Raw genomic sequence first — 17,641 nt, forward strand, 5'->3', positions numbered from 1 at the left:
ATCTAGATCTGCTCCAGCAGCATATGTGAGGTCAGTCAGCATCCTCATGTCACACAAAGGCCACAAAAAGTGAGAAGTACAAAATCATTTTTTATAGCAGTCGTTCTACAAAAAAGGAAACTGAGGCTTAGGAAGGTGATGCCTTCTCCAGGACCACAGAGGTTTCCAGTGACAGATCCTGGCGTAAAACTCACATCAAGCCAAGAACCCAAGCCTCGACCTCACAAGCAGCTGGGGGCAACACGAGAGTGACCCGTCCTGTGGGGAAGCAAGGCTGGGGAACAAGACACAACCTCCCTAAAGGCGTCTAGATGGAAGAGATGAATAAGCAACAGGCAGTGAGAACAGAGCTTTCTTATTTAGAATAGGGCGACTGCAGGGGGCTTCCAGGGCCCTGAACGACCTAAGTGTCCAGTGCAGGGGTGGCCAGAGAGAGCGTCCTATTGAAAGCCCTCACTCTCTGGACTAAGCCAGCCCCAGGTGGTGGGCAGGGTAGAGGAGCCGGGGGGGTGGGAGGGGGCTGCGAGACAGGTCCAGGGAGAACAGGGTGGACCTTGGCCAGTGTTTGGAGCAGGAAGGAGAGGAGTGAGCTTGGAAAGATGAGTCTGGAAGCAAAACTGAAGCTAGGCCAGTCACAGGGAGGTGTGTGAACTCCTCTTAAGGTGCTGGGAGCCACGGTGGGGAGTTGAAGGGACTTCTGGATGTCGTCTCTGACTGCGATGTGAAGACCAGTGGGTGACACTGAAAATAAAGAGCTGCCCTACCGTGTAACGTAAGCAGATGTCTGGAGGGTGGGGGCAGCATGTCATGAAGATACACCGTCTCCGGTGGGTATCCTTGGGGGCTATGGGGCTACGTTTCCTGGGTGGATGAGGATTGCTGGTAGAAATCTCTACCCCAGGCAGATCCTACTCACTGCACGCTCGCCCTGTGAACCTGTCTGTCTCGCCGATTTCTTTGGAGATTTAGGAAGTGGAGTCATAAACTATTGATGTCTTGGTAAGTCAGGACTGGTCAGTGGCTGTCAGAAATAGAAATGAAGGGATAGGGGATGGAGAGAGAGAGTGAGCGAGAGAATTGATTGTGGGAAGGCCAGAGAGCACTAGAACTAGCCCCAAAGCCAGCGTTTAGAACTGCTTCCACAGTGGGAAATGCAAAGTTTGCCCTGATTTTCTGGCAAACAGTGTTGGGAACTTGCTGACCCTTCTTATTCTTAGCTTCCAGTGACCTCCGGAGATAAATGTGGTCAAATCAAACTGAGGCTTCACCAGGGATAGAGGTGTCTTAAAAATAGCAGTCAGCGTTAGGATGCGTCTCCCGCTGCCCTGTTTGAGATGCGTTCCCAGCATTTTTGGAGCGCCGTCTGCCCCAGCCATCCTAAACAGCTCCGTGATGTCAGTCTGCAGGCACAGTTAATGGCCATTGGACAGAGTGGAAGGGCCACCATGTCCTGAAGGCTGGAGGATGGCTCAGATGCCTGGCACAGCTGGAGGGGAGCAGAGAGGTCAGCAGGGCAGGGCCTGACCAGGGACCTGGGCCCCGAGCTCAAGGGGCCACCCAGGCTTGGGTATCATCTGCTGGGTCTGTTTGGAGATGCTGAGCATCCTCAGGTGGCTTCTGTAGGTTTTCTGCAGGGCTCACGTTCTTTCCTATCCCGAGGTCCTGCGAGTTCCCATCCAGGGCCTGGCTGCCTCTCAGGAGCTCTTTGCTGAGACCAGAGGGAGAGCCAGCTCTCCGGGGTGGTCTCTTTCCTGATCTCTATCAACCACTGGAGTAACAGCATGCTCCTTACTTCCTAATTGCAGTTCTCTTCCCTTGTTAAAGGCCAATTTCAGAAGGCACTTTTAAGCATCTCAGAGGGTATGAAAACACTGCACCGCAGTTGCCTTCAGCGTTAATAGGACATTACGTTCCATTGGGGCTAATAATTTTTTCCGCACATACCAGTGTTTGGGGTTGAGAAATGCATTTACTTTCTGATTCGTAATGTAACTAAAATATCATTTTAAAAACCATTTCGGAATGGTGATGACCAGCACCTCCCCCACCCCACCCCCGCCCATTGGCACCCTTCCTGCCTACAGTGGCTCTCTCTGTATCGTGTGTGTGACAAATTGTGGCAGATGTCACTGTCACTGGTCACCCCTGCAAGTGAGGATGGGAGGAGGCCATCTGAGGTCAGAGTCTCTCTTCCCTCCCTGCACGTCAGTTTCCCCATCTATAAAAGTGGGGACTTGGAATAAACAGTCCCCAAAGGTTGTTTTCTACTTATTTTTAAAACATGTAATAATGACACATTTAATATATTAATTTGTTCCTGCAAAAATTCTAAACATCGCAAGCAATCTTTCCAACCCTGTCCCGTCGCCATCCAGCTCTGACTGGCCCTAAGTATCCTCTGATGGTAACCATGGTGACACAATTGTGTGATTCTTTCTTAGTCATTTTTCCACCCATTAACATAAAAATGAACTTACAGGACCTTCCAGATGCTGTTTCATGGGTTTGTTTTATAATAACGAAATATATTTTGAGTTAATCAGAACCTTACTTCTTTAGGTAATGTATAAATTCAACTCAGTGTGATTATTTCAGTGCTGGAACAATCTAGGGAAATAGGAATGCAGTTTGAAAGCTAAGAGACAATGTTAATTTTTGTACCACTTTAACTTATTGTATGTGAGTCTGCCTCACTTAACACTATGATTTTGCTCCTGAAATCTTAGTATAAAAAATATATTGAGGGAGTTCCGGTCGTGGCGCAGTGGAAAGAATCCGAGTTACCATGAGATTGTGGGTTCAATCCCTGGCCTCGCTCAGTGGGTTAAGGATCTGGCATTGCTGTGAGCTGTGGTGTAGGTCGCAGACATGGCTCGGATCCTGTGTTGCTGTGGCTGTGGTATAGGCCAGCGGCAGCAGCACCTCCGATTCGACCCCTAGCCTGGGAACCTCCATATGCCGTGGGTGCAGCCCTAAAAAGCAAAAAACAAAACAAAACTATCTATACATCTATGCATCTATATCTATCTATCTCCCTATCTATCTATCTATCGAGTTCAGAGTTCTCTTGTGGTGCAGCGGGTTAAAGAGCTGGTGTTGTCACTGCAGTGGCTTGGATCACTGCTGTGGTGTGGGTTTGCTCTCTGGTCCAGGAATTGTGCATATGCTGCAGGCATAACCCCCCAAAAATATTGAAGTCAACTGAATGTTGTCATTAATTGTATTCTCCTTTTGAATTTATGACCTTTTAAATGATAGAAACAATGTGTATGTATATGTGAGTACCTATGTGTGTATTTGTGTATGTGTGTGTGTGTGTGTGTGTGTGTGTACAAGGAAAAGACTCTCTTCCCAGCCCCCACCCTAGTCATTCTCTCCCAGAAGAAACCGTTGTGTCCATTTCCACCTCCAGAAATCACCTTCACATGTGCTGTCTTACTTACTGTGTCTTCTTTTAACATTCAGGGTATACACACACACACACACACACACACACACACACACACACACACACGTCCCTTTATTGGTGGCAGTGTGAGGGCTGTCTCATGTGCACCTTTTGTGTCCTTGGCGCAGTGATGTACATTTCGTTGGCTCCGTGTGGATGAGAATGCCGAATGTGTGTGAGTGTGTGTGTGTGTGTGTGTGTGTGCAGGGATGTGGAACAGCCTTCTCAGGTCCTTGCATTTAGTAAGGGGTGCAGCCCCTCCAGCCTAGACTTGCTTTTTAGATACTCTAGCTATTTCTTTATTGGAATTCTCTCTTTATTACAAGACCCTGGGGAACTCTCAAAATCAATGTTAAGGCTCAAAGAAAAGAAAGGAAGGCAGAGGGGATGAGGCGGTGAGATCTGGGAACGGTTCCTAAAATTAGACCCCGCGATTCAGTCCCAGCCAGCGGATGCAGGAAGTGACCAGATGTGGGGTTCGCCCAGTGCCTGGCCACCCGGTGGGACTTCGGGAGACCCATAGTGCTCCAAATGGGGGGAAAGGGTATGGCTTTGGAGAGCATCCGCGCTGATGGGAACAGAGCAGCCTGAGGCTCGCCTGCTTGGGGCCATTTCCCTGAGCAAGAGCCTGAGAGAAGCCCCTGCCTGCAGCTTGGCCCGGGCTGTCTCTTCGTGAGTCGTCTCAACATCATGGGAAGTTTGGGGCACCTGAGCTCGAGTGCTCAGAAGTCTCCATGGAAAGCCAAGAGGAACTGGGAGCAGGGGTGGACATGCCATGTCTGCTTTGAACAGAAGAGGTGTGTTTAAGGTACCTTCAGTTAAAGGAGGAAGAAAGCTGCTATTATTGGTCCTCCGGTATGTCAGGTGCCAAGCTGAACAGTCTGCATCACAGCTTTATGAGATGGAAAGTCCACATCTCATCGGGGAGGACCCTAGACATCAGCTCCTTGGGGAACTTGTTATAGGACAGAGAATGGAAGAGATGGGGTGGGGAGCAAGCTGTCACCTGCTGCCTCCAAAGACTATGCTTTTGCTAATGCTCTTCTCTGCACTGGGCTTAGAAGTAACACACAGACAACTGTCGCTAATGGCTGGACCCAAGTCCATGAGCCACCCTGCCTTTTGTGGACCTTTCTGCTCTTAACTAATGATCTCTTTGTTCAATCAGTGTCTTCTGGTTGTGCAGTGAAAGCATTTGGTACGCTCGACTGCTTAGGATGAATATTTTAAGGAATTATGAAATCTAAACTTATATTGGAATGTAGATAAGCAGCCATTTACCAGGTGGCGGAGGCTTACTGAATCTTTTTTTTTTTTTTTCAAACTATAAATCATGGTTCATCAGTGAGCGAGGCAATCACTTCAGTAGGTCATGATCAGCATTTTAAAGGCTAGGATAGGAAAGGATGGCAGAGAACAGGAAAATATGAGGGCCTTCCACACAGCAATGATGAGCGTGTTTTCTGTGATGTTTATTTCAGTGCCGTATATGTCTGTGTGTGTGAGTGTAAAATGCATTGCTTACGGCAGGTCACCGTTTTTTAAAAAGTTAGCTTTGGAAAGAGAAATGTGAACAGATGCATAATTCATTAAGTTGCGCGTTGCTGTTTTCTGGGCGTCGCTTGCCCTGCAGTTCCTGACAAAGCACCCTCCGTCCGTGGACACAGAGGGATTGCGAGGCGAGCCTTCTGGCCGTGTCTGTGTGTTAATCTTTCCCCAGATCCTTGATTAGATGGATGTGCCTGCCAGATTCAAAACATGTTTTGGACACTCGGGGAGGGCAAAGTGACATTTCCAAAAGCTGTGGTGAGTTAGTAGCAGAAGTGGGACCAGAATTAGATTATTTATGGATTCTTTGCAGACGGGAAAGAAAGAGGGAGTGAGCAATGGCTGTCAAACCGAGGTCAGTGAGCAGCTGTTCTTTCACCGATGGAACCGGAGAACGAGAGAGATGGACTTTGACTGCAGCAGCAGGGATTGGGCTAGACCTAGGGAAGGAGCTCCCCATGGTAGGGAGTTGGGGGGAGTTGTATGCCCCTCCTCCAGAGGTCTTGAGAAAAGCAGGATAAATGCCCTTCTGCCATGAGGTCCTGGGGGCACAGCAGGAGCATGGGGAGCCTGATTTTTTTCCCAGCCATGATGTTCTTATTCCCCTGGCCAACACTCTCCGACTTTCCCTCGAGCAAGTGTGATGGGGAGCTGGCCGTGTTTGTGTCCTCAGCCACGGACGGCTGGATGAATCCCGTGGTGTTTTGCTGGGCTGCAGTTAGCTTTGCTTTTCATCCGGATGTCAAACCAAGCCTGCAACAGCTGCGATCAGCTGTTGGAAGAGGGGAGCTGGGTGGGGAAGGGGCAGCTCCTGGCTTCTTGCCCAGCCCTAGCCGGACGCTGGGTCCACCTCTCCAATTGCCTCTTTCTGCTGCTGACTCTACCGCTATGACTTTTTCTGGCTGCCTTTCTTCATGCATCTCTTTTCATCTTCCTCGTTTCGTTTTTTCTCTCCTCCTTTCATCTCTTCTTGGGCGGCTGAAAGCCACTGTGCATCTACAGTGATCTTTTAGAACAGCAAGTTCATTCAGCACAAGGAAAGGGACAAAGGATACCCGGTGCCGAATCCCCACCCCACACCGCAGCTGGTGGTGAGGAGCCTTAGGACAATAGGAGAAAAGCCCCCGCATGCCCCCCCCCAAAAAAAAAACAAAAAAGAAAGGACTTCCCACTGTGGATCAGTGGTAACTAGCCCGACTAGTATCCATGAGGATGCAGGTTCGATCCCTGGCCTCACTCAGTAGGTTAAAGATCCAGAATTGCCATGAGCTGGTGAGCTGTGGTGTAGATTACAGATGTGGCTCAGATCATGCATTGCTGAGGCTGTGGCATAGGCTACAGCTCTGATTTGACCCCTAGCTTGGGAACTTCCATATGCCCCGGATGCAGCCCTCAAAAAAAAAAAAAAAAAAAAAAATCCCGTCTTGGAGTCTCACCTTGACTCCCCCCCTTGCTGTCCAAGAATTGAACTTGTCTGAGCTGCTGTTTCCCCCGGGTCATAAAGAAGTATCCACACCTGCCTGAGGGTGCTGTTGGGATGATTCAATAAGGAAACCTCCAGAAATGCCTCCTGCACATTCAGGGTGTGTTTATTTTCTTTTTGGCCTCTTCTGGCACAGAGTCCCCTCCCCCCACTTCCTCAGTGGCCGTGTACCCTGCTTGGTGGCCTGATGCCACCCACCCCACCTCTTGCTCCAGCTCAGGGCTTGCTTTGCTTCTGCCAAGCATCAGAGATTTGTCGAATTCCATGAGAAAACAGTTCCGTGAAGGGGCATAATTCTTCTAGACCAGCTCTGGCCATTTTTCCAGGCTTAGAGGGAAAAAAAATGAGTCTGCGCAAATAAGCCATTTTTAACATGAGTCATTCCAGGATGGCGGGGGGCGGGCAACAGCACAGACAAGCCCTGGACCTCTTCATGGTCTGAGCTCACATCAGGCACCAACATTTTGCTTCTTAAACCACTCGAGCAGATGGTAAAGATGGTTAGTAAAAGGGGAGACTGACCGCCCATGACTTTTATTCTGCCTTCCCCCCCAAAATTCACTCAGCTTTCAGCTTGGCCTGAATCAGCCATCGAAGGAGGCCAGCCCCTCCCATGGCTGTGGTCCCAAAGCAGCTGGCTGGGAGGACACCGAGCCATATGCTGGCATCTGGATCTTCTCTGAGCCCACAGGCTGCGGAGCACTGCACACAGCTTCTGAGGTCCCCCTCCCCCAGAGCCCAGTGGCTAGTGGAGCCAAGATGGACCACTGTCCTGGGTGCCTCTTCTGCTTCCTGGGCTTCTCCAGAAGGAGCATCCCGAGGAAGCTTCTGGGGATGCTGGAGAGAGAATAGGAAGGACATTTCTGGGCTGACATTGGCTTTTTTTTGGACTACGGCTCTTTTTGGGGGGCGTTGTTGATTGGGTCATAGGTTCCTCGCCTCTGCCCTCTATGTGCCAAGTCTGAGTGCCAGGGGCCTGCCTGCTGTCTTGACCTTGGAGGTTACACCCAGAGAAGCACCCACGTCCCTCCATCTCCTCCCCACCTGAGCATCGCCTTTCTCTTTTTGCAGGTTTAAGGATTACCGGGAGCCGCCATGGGCCCCGAACCCATATGAGTTTTCCAAGCAGTACTGGTCTGTTTTGTCTGCCCGTCTGGCTTTTGTCATCATCTTCCAGGTAAGTCGTCCAGAGAAGGCCTAGCCCATTAGGATCCAGGCTGCTGGGGTACAGAGGACCCCAGCCCTGGGTTTTCAGGGCCCTCTGTGACACATGGGTGGCAGGCAGTGCCAAAGGCTCCCCTCCCTGGGTGAGGGCTTTCGCTGATGGATGGGTTTGCAGAAAGAAGATAAAGCCTAGAGTGAGGTTATAAGACAGATGTGGCGGTAGGTCCAGGGTGGAGAGAGAAGCGCCTTTAAACCTAGGACAGAAAGAAGAGAAGGAAGAGCAAGGAAACCAGAGTCTCACTCGAGGGCAGACACACAGGCCCGCCTGGTCTCGGAGCCCGAGAAAGGGCAGCGTTCTGACCCTTCCTTCCAGCCGTCGCGGCCCTCCTTTGTCGTGTTGTTCCAGCCCCTGAGATCTCTGGTGGGAAAGGTCCCCAGAGCCATGGGCCGCCCCGGGGTGAATAGCAAACCCGAGCTGGCGATCCTTATCTCTCACCACAGCGGCTCTTATTGCGACGCCCAGATTCCCTGGGCACGAGGCCCGGATTCCCATGGGTCCTGCCAGCCTTTGAGTGGGGCCGGGGCAGCAGCCCAGATCCCTTTCCTGGCGGCTCCCTCAGGCTTTTGTATCCCCTGAAGGCTGGTCTCTGGGGGGCTCTAAGGTAGCCTGCCCCCCGCCCCCAGCCCAGGAAGTGCAGACGCCTCTGGCTCAGCTTTCACCAGAGAGATGGGCAGATACACGTGAAGGGCCCTCCCAGGTCCCCCACCCCAGCAGGGGCCTCCTCACTTTACCATGAGTCACCTGTCACTCCCACTCCCAGGGAGGGAGGACTTGGTTTAAAAGGCCAGTGTGTGACTTGATGCAGCCACTCCAGTCCCTCTAAGGTTCCCAAGTCCTCCTGGGTCTTGAGACTACGCAGGTTCAAGGTTGAGCCAGGGATGAGTTTAGAGCATGGAAGGCAGAGGGCAGGGCTCTGATGTCCCCCAAGTCTAGAGGGTACAGTGTTGGGGAGGCTGTGATGGGCAGGCAGAGGAGGAGGCCACAGCCCGGGGCGGCGGGGGGAGCCTGCGGAAGGCGTGGGGAGCAGCGTATGTGGGTAGCTCCCCGTTAGTGGGCCATGGCTGCACTGCAGGAAGGACTCCACCCACGTGCACAGAACACACTCCCAGCAAGAGGGGCCTTATCTTAACCTGTGTTCACAAGGAGGGCATGTGGCTTCCTGGGGAGAAGGAGGTCAGTGACGGGTGTGCCCAAAAGCTCACAGCTGATGAAGGCGGGTGGGAGGCAGGGCCCGGGACCAGAGAGGCTGCCACGGTGAACACGGGCTCGCTGGGCTGAGGCCAGAATCCAATGTGAAAACCAAAGTCCACCTCCAATGGGAAGAAGAGCCCTGGAGGGGCCATCAGACCTTATGAACACTTACTGGGAAGCTCAGGGGCCAGGAGGCGAGAATAAGACCTGTGATGGGGTCGGGGAGGGGAGAAGGCCATCCCCAAGTGTGTGCACAAGGGCCTCCGGGAGACGAGCACCGTCCCTCCTCCCCTGTCACCTGGAGACCCCTTTGCACCCTGATGCCCATTGGCTGAGCTCCCCAGCTCATCAGCCGAGGAGCCAGAGTGACCTGGAGGCCCGCTGCCCCCCGGGTCTGGGGTGTGTGTGGTCACTACCCCCACCCCCGGGAGCGGAGCCCTCCAGCCCGGCCTCGCCTCTCCCCCTCCCCCACCCCGGCTCTGCAGAACTTGGTGATGTTTCTGAGCGTCCTCGTGGACTGGATGATCCCCGACATCCCCACTGACATCAGCGACCAGATCAAGAGGGAGAAGAGCCTGTTCGTGGACTTCTTCCTGAAAGAGGAGCACGAGAAGCTCAGGCTGATGGAGGAGCCGGCCCGGAGGAGCCCAGGCACTGGCCGACGCAGCCGGAGGAGCCCGGCCGCCAGCCCAGCACCCTCGGGCCGGAGCCAGCCGGGCAGCAGCATGTCCTCGGGGTCCCATCAGACCAACGTGTGAGCTGGGGTGCCTCGCCCGGGCACGGGGGCAACAGAGCACCTGAGGGACCTGGGCACGGGGGCCTGAGCACCCAAGGGACCCTGGAGAAGGGCTTGTGGGTGGAGAGAGGGATGAGAGCGAGATGGAGGATGGGAACAGGAGGGAAGAGAATGATGCTGCTTCTCAGAAACTTCAAGCTTGGGTTTCTTCTAGGTCCTCATTTGAGCCATGTCTTTTGGGGGATTGGTACCCCATTTTGCATCCATCAGTGAAAGAGTTGGGTCTCCGCCCCAAAGTCCCCAGACACCACGAGCCTGCCCTTTGCTTCCTCAGGTCCCCTCCCAGCCTCTCTGTGGCCACGAGCCATGAGAGGCACAGTCCAGGCCCTGTTCCAGCCCCATCATAAGTTATCCCCCCACCCCTTCCCACCATCACCCCAAGAAAACCCTCTGCGTTCCTGGCACAGCCTCCGTGGATGCAGATTCAGTTCCAGGGCTGATGGCTATGGCCCCTGGACATGATGATGAAAAGCGAAAGTTCAGACCTGGCTTTGTCTCCAGTTTAAGTCATGGGGATGCTTTGAGCTAAATGCAGCTAGCCATCGTTTTATCCAAGTTCAGATTTAAAAGAATAAATTGAAACCTTCTTTATAAAGACGCATCTCCAGCTCTTTGGTTTCTGCTCTCTCTTACTTCCTACCAATCTTTCTGGAGCACTTACTGTGCCAGGCATCGTTCTCAGACCAGAGATAGAGCAGATAGGAGACACGTGTAAATTCGCAGGGAGTTATGTTCTGGGGAGAGACAGATAGTGAGCTGATGCATGTGTAGTGTTTCAGACAATAATACAAAGCGTAAATTAGGAAAAGGGAGGAGTTCCTGTTGTGGCTCAGTGGTAGTGAACACGACTAGTATCCATGAGGATGCAGGTTTAATCCCTGGCCTCAACCAGTGGGTTAAGGATCCAGCATTGCCCTGAACTTTGGCGTAGGTCGAAGATGCAGCTCAGGTCCTGTGTTGCTGTGGCTGTGGCGTATGCCGGCAGCTGTAGCTCCAATTTGACTCCTAGCTTGGAAACTTTCATATGCCATGAGTGCCACCCCCCTCCCCCCAAAAAAAGATAAAATAGGAAAAGGGAGACAGGAAATGTGAAGGCACAGGGGGAGGGAACTTTGTCATTTTATATGTGAATTAATGACAAACCCGAGATAGTTCAGAGGTCACATCTTACAATGCTAATGTCACGACTCATAGCAGCCTCTCAAGCTCTGCGGGGAGGTTTTTAAGTGTAGTTGGAAGCAAAGGCCAAATGTCATTTATCACTGCCTTTCACACACCTCAACCCACCCGCTGCCCAGGACTGGCTCTGTCCCTTCCTCGAGATCTGGCCCCGTCCCTTGCAGGCCAGTCTGACTAGCATCCAGCTCAGCCCCGCTGGAAGCTGCCAGGAGGAACGCACTCCAGAGAGGAGATGGGAAGCGTACTTCTGATGTTTCAGTACATCCGGGAATGTGCAGGGCCCCTGGCTGCTGGGCTGCCTGCCCCTGCCACTCCTCAGGGCTTCTTGCTTCCTTCCGAGCACCTGCAGGATTGTGCCACCTATCATCCCTGGCTCTGGAAAGTGGTCCCTTCTTGTATAGGGGCATCGGGGTATAGATACAGACACAGCTTTCAGTAAGATCAGCCGGCAGTTCCCGCCACTCATGCATCAGTAATCCCACGGTCCATTTTAGTTACATCACTCCTCAACGTTCACACTTAGCATTTGAGCCTAGACTCAAACTACAGCAGTATAAGAATATTGCATCATCAGAGTTCCCTGGTGGCTCAGCAGGTTTAAGGATCTGGTGTTGTCCCTGCTTGTGGCTCAGGTCACTGCTGTGGCTCAGGTTCAATCCCTGACCTGGGAATTTCCTTGTGCTATGGGTGTGGCCAAAAAAAACCCCACAGTACATTGCATCATTTTACAACAGGCTTTGGCTAACTTGGGGAGAGTGGAGAGGTCCATGGGAGGAAAATTTTACTTTAAGGGACCCTGATGACATGGAGCTTCCAGGCCCATGAAGGGAGGACATCCCTAGAGGCTCCTCCCAGAGCAGGTGGCATGGATGTTTCCAGGACAATCCACTTGCCTTCATCACTAAGTCACCTGATTTGCACCAAGATAGCCACATCCAAGCTTGTGGCTGGTTCAAGACCCCACCTCTTTTCTTTTTATTTATTTTTTTATTATTTTTATTTTTGGTCTTTTTGGGGCTGCACCCACAGCATATGGAGGTCCCAAGCTAGGGGTCTAATCAGAGCTGTAGCCGCTGGCCTAGCCAGAGCCACAGCAACGCAGGAGCCAAGCCGCGTCTGCAACCTACACCACAGCTCACAGCAACACCAGATCCTTAACCCACTGAGCGAGGCCAGGGACCAAACCCGAATCCTCATGGTTCCTAATCGGATTCCTTAACCACTGAGCCACGATGGGAACTCTTTTTCTTTCTTTTTAAAATGAAGCATTTCTGTGTGGTCGTAGAGGTGACACTCACACACCAAGAAAGATTCAGATGGTCTATAGAACACAGAAGAAGAAAGAAAAATCACCTACCATCCCCAAATCCATCATCCATATCCACTGTTGCCGTGTTTCTGGCAGACACTCATTCCCTCTCTCATGGCTTTATTTTCCATTCTGCTTGTGCTCTGTGTGCTGTCCTGTTCCCTTTCACTTCCTGTGTCCCCAGTCCTTTTATCCTGTCAGTTTAAGTTCATCCACTAGACCAGATGCCCACTGTGCATCAGGCTCTGTATTAGGCACTTGGGACACATCAGTCAATGGGACAGCAGGTTCTGCCTAGGGTGGGGGGTACGTTCTGGTAGGGGAGTCAGAGAGATGAATAATAAACAAGGACAGTAAAGTGTGTCATGTGCTGGGGTGGCAACCCCCGGGGGTCTGGAGAGTGTGTGCAAGAGAGATTTGGTCTGACCATATATGACCTTTAACCCTGGAAGGGCCCGACTTTCTCCTCTTTCCCAATACAAGGCAGTGAGGAATTTCGTGATTTTCCCTCCACCCCCTGGCCCAAACTATCTTAGCAACACCCGTGTTTCCAGCATGGCCATTGGCTGCACCTGCCTTGACACAATAGCAACAAGATTTAGGCTACAGAAAAGAATTTTCCGGAGGCCTTGGTAAGCTGGGTAGAGAGAGGGTGGGCCCAGTCCGAATTTAAAAACAAAACAAACAAGGAGTTCCTGTCACGGCCCAGGGGTTAACAGAACCCAACTAGTATCCATGAGGATGCCGGTTCAGTCCCTGGCCTCGCTCAGTGGGTTAAGGATCTGGCGATACTGTGAGCTGTGGTGTAGATTGCAGACACGGCTCGGATCCCGCATGCTGTGGCTATGGTGTAGGCTGGTGGCCACAGCTCTGATTAGACCCCTAGCCTGGGGACTACCATATGCCACAGGTGTGCCCCTACAAAAGCAAAAACAAAAACGAAACAAACCAAAAACCTCTTCCTCTGAGCCCTTGAAGAAAATAACAAATTTTAAAAATTACTATAAAATCCAAAAAAAGTGTGAGCACATATATCTGAAGCAATGAAGAAAAAATATCACTCCTCTCCCACTTCCTTTCTCCAGCAATAATAGTTAATAAGGTTTAAGTTGGTCAATATACAGTCCCAAACATTGATTTGTAGTAGCCTCTATTTTGCTTAATTAGGAAGGTAATATGTAGTCACGGAAGAAGATTTAGAGGAGGTAAAACATGTAAATTGAGAAGTTTGAATGGCCCGCATTTTCCCCCAGGAGACACCATCAGTCTTTATTTCTGCTCCCTTATTTTCCTGCACCATCGAGGTTATTCTCACATGCTGACTGTCCTTTTGTTTGGCCACGTGTGTGGCACATGGACGTTCCCATGCCAGGCATGGAATCTGAGCCAGAGCTGCGACCCATGCCACAGCAGCAGCAACTCCAGATCCTCAACCCATTGCACTGGGCTGAGGATGGAACCCTCGCCTCTGCAGCTGCCCAAGCCACTGCAATTGGATTCTTAACCCATGATGCCACAGTGGGAACTCCTTCAAACAGTAACTTTTATTCTGGGGTGTTTTGGGGTGGGATGGTGTTTTTTATTTTGCTTTGCTTTGCTTTTTAGGGCTGCACCTGCAGCATATGGAAGTTCCCAGGCTACGGGTCAAGTCAATGGAAACTTCAGCCTTCAGCCAGGTTCGCACATCTGGCTCCCCTCCTACTCCCCTTCCTCTTATCCCCTGTCCACCTGCATAGCAGCTGATGGCAGTGTCCCCAGAGCCACCTCTCTTCAGAACCAGCCAAGAAGACATTCTGGCCAGGACTCTCACCCACACACAGTGGATCCCACTTAGCCTTCCCACCTGCGCAAGGTCCAGGTGGCTTCATCTGCAGAAAGGTGACAAGTCAGATGGGAATTCAAAATGACAGCTCTACCGATGAGTTCAGGAACCTCCGTGTTTCATGGCCCCACCTTTCCCTCCCTTCCTGTCGGCCCAACTGAGGGCTGAGACTCCTGAGCCAGGATGTCTTCCTCAATTAGGGGGATGAAGCCACAGGCCCTGAGCCAAAGAGGCAGACTTCTGACCATGGCTCCTCCGTCGTAACCTGCTCCTAGTTTTCCACCTGCATGATGGACTCTGGTTGGCCTGCCTCGAATTCTTCAGAGAGTATGTGTCAACTTCTATCAAGAACCACATCTGCCTGGGCTGAGTCAGGCTGCTAGTTGGGAAACAGATGAGGCCCCTGACATAAGCCTCCTTGTCAATTCTTTTCCAGGGGCCTCCCTCCCACCACCCTCTCTGAAAATTATCAGCTCCAAACTTGGTCTTCTCAACTGTCAACCCCAGACTTGACTGCCCTGCCTCTTTGGATGCTTTTCTCCCCACTTGGATTTATTTCTCACTGTCTTTTCGTAAAGCTGAGGTTTTTTTCCTGCTGTATCTGTCTTCTCAGCGGCTCCTGTCTCCTTCCAGAAACCCCTCTGAGCCTTCCATGAGCAACACAGGCAGAGTACATTTCCATGTCATCATGTCACGAGTAGATAATGTTATTAACATGGGCAGATCCTGGCTTTGTGGGGCCAGAAGCTTCTACAATTCTAGGAAGCTTCTTTAAGAAAAAGAAACCCCACATTATGAAATAAAATCAGGTACAAAGGTGAATATCTAGCATGAAAAGAGAAACCACAACAAAATGTCAGTTTTAGGCTAACACCACAAAATCCGTGGTAGAAAACGTCACTTTTTATTAATTAACCGACCCACTCACCCTTATAATCTTATAATACTGATCCTTCCACACCGTTGGCTGCAGGCTCTTTATTGGCCTTTTTATACCAATATTTCCAATAAGAAGAAGAGAAAGGAAATTTCGTCTGTCCTCCAGCAAGTTTGATCTGCAGTTTTTACTTCTGATGGACATGTAAAAATTGTCTAGCAATTCTACAACTCATTGGTCATTTCCTGTGAATTTTAAGGTTATCATCAAATTTGGGAAAGCATCTATCAAGTCTGTTTCATCTATAAGCTCTAAGATTGAGAAACTTAATCCATTCATCTGTGGATGGACAGCCACAGCAACTCAGGATCCGACTAATCGGAGCTGTTGCTGCTGGCCTATGCCAGAGCCACAGCAACTTGGGATCCAAGCCGTGTCTGCAAGCTACACCACAGCTCACGGCGACGCCGGATCCTTAACCCACTGAGCAAGGCCAGGGATCGAACCTGCAACCTCATGGTTCCTAGCAGATTCGTTAATCACTGAGCCATGACAGGAACTCCACTAATTATTAAAATAACAGAGGCTGCATAGCCTCACCGAATATCTAACTGGACCCGTTGAGAACGTGATTTCTACTGTTTGGGAAGGCGTGCTGCTCTAGGCTGGCTATGGCTCCCTTCTGCCCATGCTTTCATGTGGCACCCAGCCCTGACCCCACCCTTCTCCTGGCCTGCACCATCCCTACTCAGCAGTGCCCTTTCCTCAGGTCCCATGCCCATAGGTCTGTCCTATGCAAGGAATAATTTGTTCTTTCTGGGCTCATCTTATAACTCTTTCCCTTTGTTTGCCATGCCATTTTTTTTTTTTTTTTTTCTTTCTTTCTTTTTTTTTTTTTTTTTTTTTTTTGGCTTTTTGCCTTTTTGCCTTTTCTAGGGCCACTCCTGCGGCATATGGAGGTTCCCAGGCTAGGAGTCTATTCGGAGCTGTCCCCGCCGGCCTACGCCAGAGCCACAGCAACACAGAATCCCAGCCGTGTCTGCAAGCTACACCACAGCTCACGGCAACACCAGATCCTTAACCCACTGAGCAAGGCCTCCCGAAGGCTTCCATCAGCCTCATCCCTTGTCCCTAATCACGCCCTTCCAAGGTACTTCTCAGACAGACAGGGAGGGAGACTCCTGGTCCATCATGGTCATGCCCACTGGGCGCAGGCTTAGAGGTCCACCAACTCTCTCCACAAAGAGCTTCCCTATTGCCTCTTTTGATGTGCAAGGGGAAACTACATGCAAATTGTGGGTCTAGATGGGGAAGCAGTGTGGGAGAGCGAGGAAGACCGATCTGCAGGCGTGAGACAGCCCCCCATCAGGACCTGTTTCAGACCCGGCACATTATGTTCATTATCTGCCATCCTTACAATGACCCTTACAGATGAGGCTACTTCATGGATGAAAACTTGGTGCTTGAAAACATTCCGTAAGTCACCGAAGGACTCTTAGCACATACGTACGTGAGCCCGAAGTGAATCTTCCATCTGTCCCAAAGGCCATGCCACTTGCTCTATGCCACACTGCCATCAGTTTCCCCCCAACCTTTCCCCGCAGTGTGTCATTATATAAACCCTCTACTTTGCCAGAGTCATCTGTCGTCATCTCTTCTGTATTTCCACTTTCCTTTCCTGGGCTCTGGCTACATGCGGAATGTTCATTTCTGGCTGGCCACCAGAACACCCGTGTACCCACACCCGACCTTCGGCTCCCACTCAAGGCTGATCTTTAGGGTCCAAAGCTTAGCCCCATCCCCGCGCACAGTCTGCCCTCAGTAAAGGTTGATCACTGAAGGGAAGGAAGGCAGGAAGGAGGGCGGAAGGGAAGAGGGAACAAGGGCCGGGGTTCCTGCTGGGGCAGTGAGGATGGGAGTCATTCATGAGGCTTCCATCAGAAAGTGACAATGGGAGTTCCCATTGTGGCTCAGTGGTAACAAACCTGACTAGGAACCATGAGGTTGCAGGTTCGATCCCTGGCCTCGCTCAGTGGGTTAAGGATCTGGCGTTGCTGTGAGCTGTGGTGTGGGTCGCAGGCATGCCTCGGATCTGGTGTTGCTGTGGCTGTGGCTCTGGCGTAGGCCGGCGGCTACAGTGCCAATTCGACCCCTAGCCTGGGAACCTCCATGTACCATGGCTACGGCCCTAGAAAAGACAAAAATACAAAAAAAAAAGAAAGAAAAAGAAAGTGACAGTGGGAGTTCCCATTGTGGCTCAGCGGTAACAAACCTGACTAGGAACCACAAGGTTGTGGGTTCAATCCCTGGCCCTGCTCAGTGGGTTAAGGATCTGGCGTTGTCATACATCTGTGATGTATGTAGGTCACAGATTCAGCCCGGATCTGGCAGTGCTGTGGCTGTGGTATAGGGGCCGGCAGCTGTAGCTTCAATTAGACCCCTAACCTGGGAACCTCCATGCCGAGGGAGCGGCCCAAGAAATGGCAAAAAGACAAAAAAAAAAAAAAAAAAAAGAAAGTAACAATGGGAGTTCCCATTGTGGCTCAGTGGTAATGGGTAATGAACCCAACTAGTATTCATGAAGAGGTGGGTTCAATCCCTAGCTCCACTCAGTGGGTTAAGGATACAGCATGGCCTTGAGTTGCGACATAGGTCACAGGTGTGGCTCCGATCCAGCATTGCCGTGGCTGTGGCATAGGCTGGCACCTGCAGCTCTGATTCAACCCCTAGCCTGGGAACTTCCATATGCCGCAGGTATGGCCC

The 17,641-nt window shown here is 51.2% G+C and overlaps 1 protein-coding gene across 1 annotated transcript in view; it reads left to right on the plus strand.

The window, feature by feature from the left end:
* Positions 1-10,286, plus strand: part of ANO2 (anoctamin 2) — a 342,407-nt gene extending 332,121 nt beyond the window's left edge. The window contains 2 exon segments of the mRNA XM_021092435.1: positions 7,551-7,656; positions 9,381-10,286. Coding sequence (XP_020948094.1) covers positions 7,551-7,656; positions 9,381-9,653 — 379 coding nt within the window. The 3' untranslated portion in view covers positions 9,654-10,286.

This window comes from Sus scrofa, chromosome 5, assembly GCF_000003025.6.
Source record: "Sus scrofa isolate TJ Tabasco breed Duroc chromosome 5, Sscrofa11.1, whole genome shotgun sequence".
Classification (NCBI taxonomy): Eukaryota; Metazoa; Chordata; class Mammalia; order Artiodactyla; family Suidae; genus Sus; species Sus scrofa.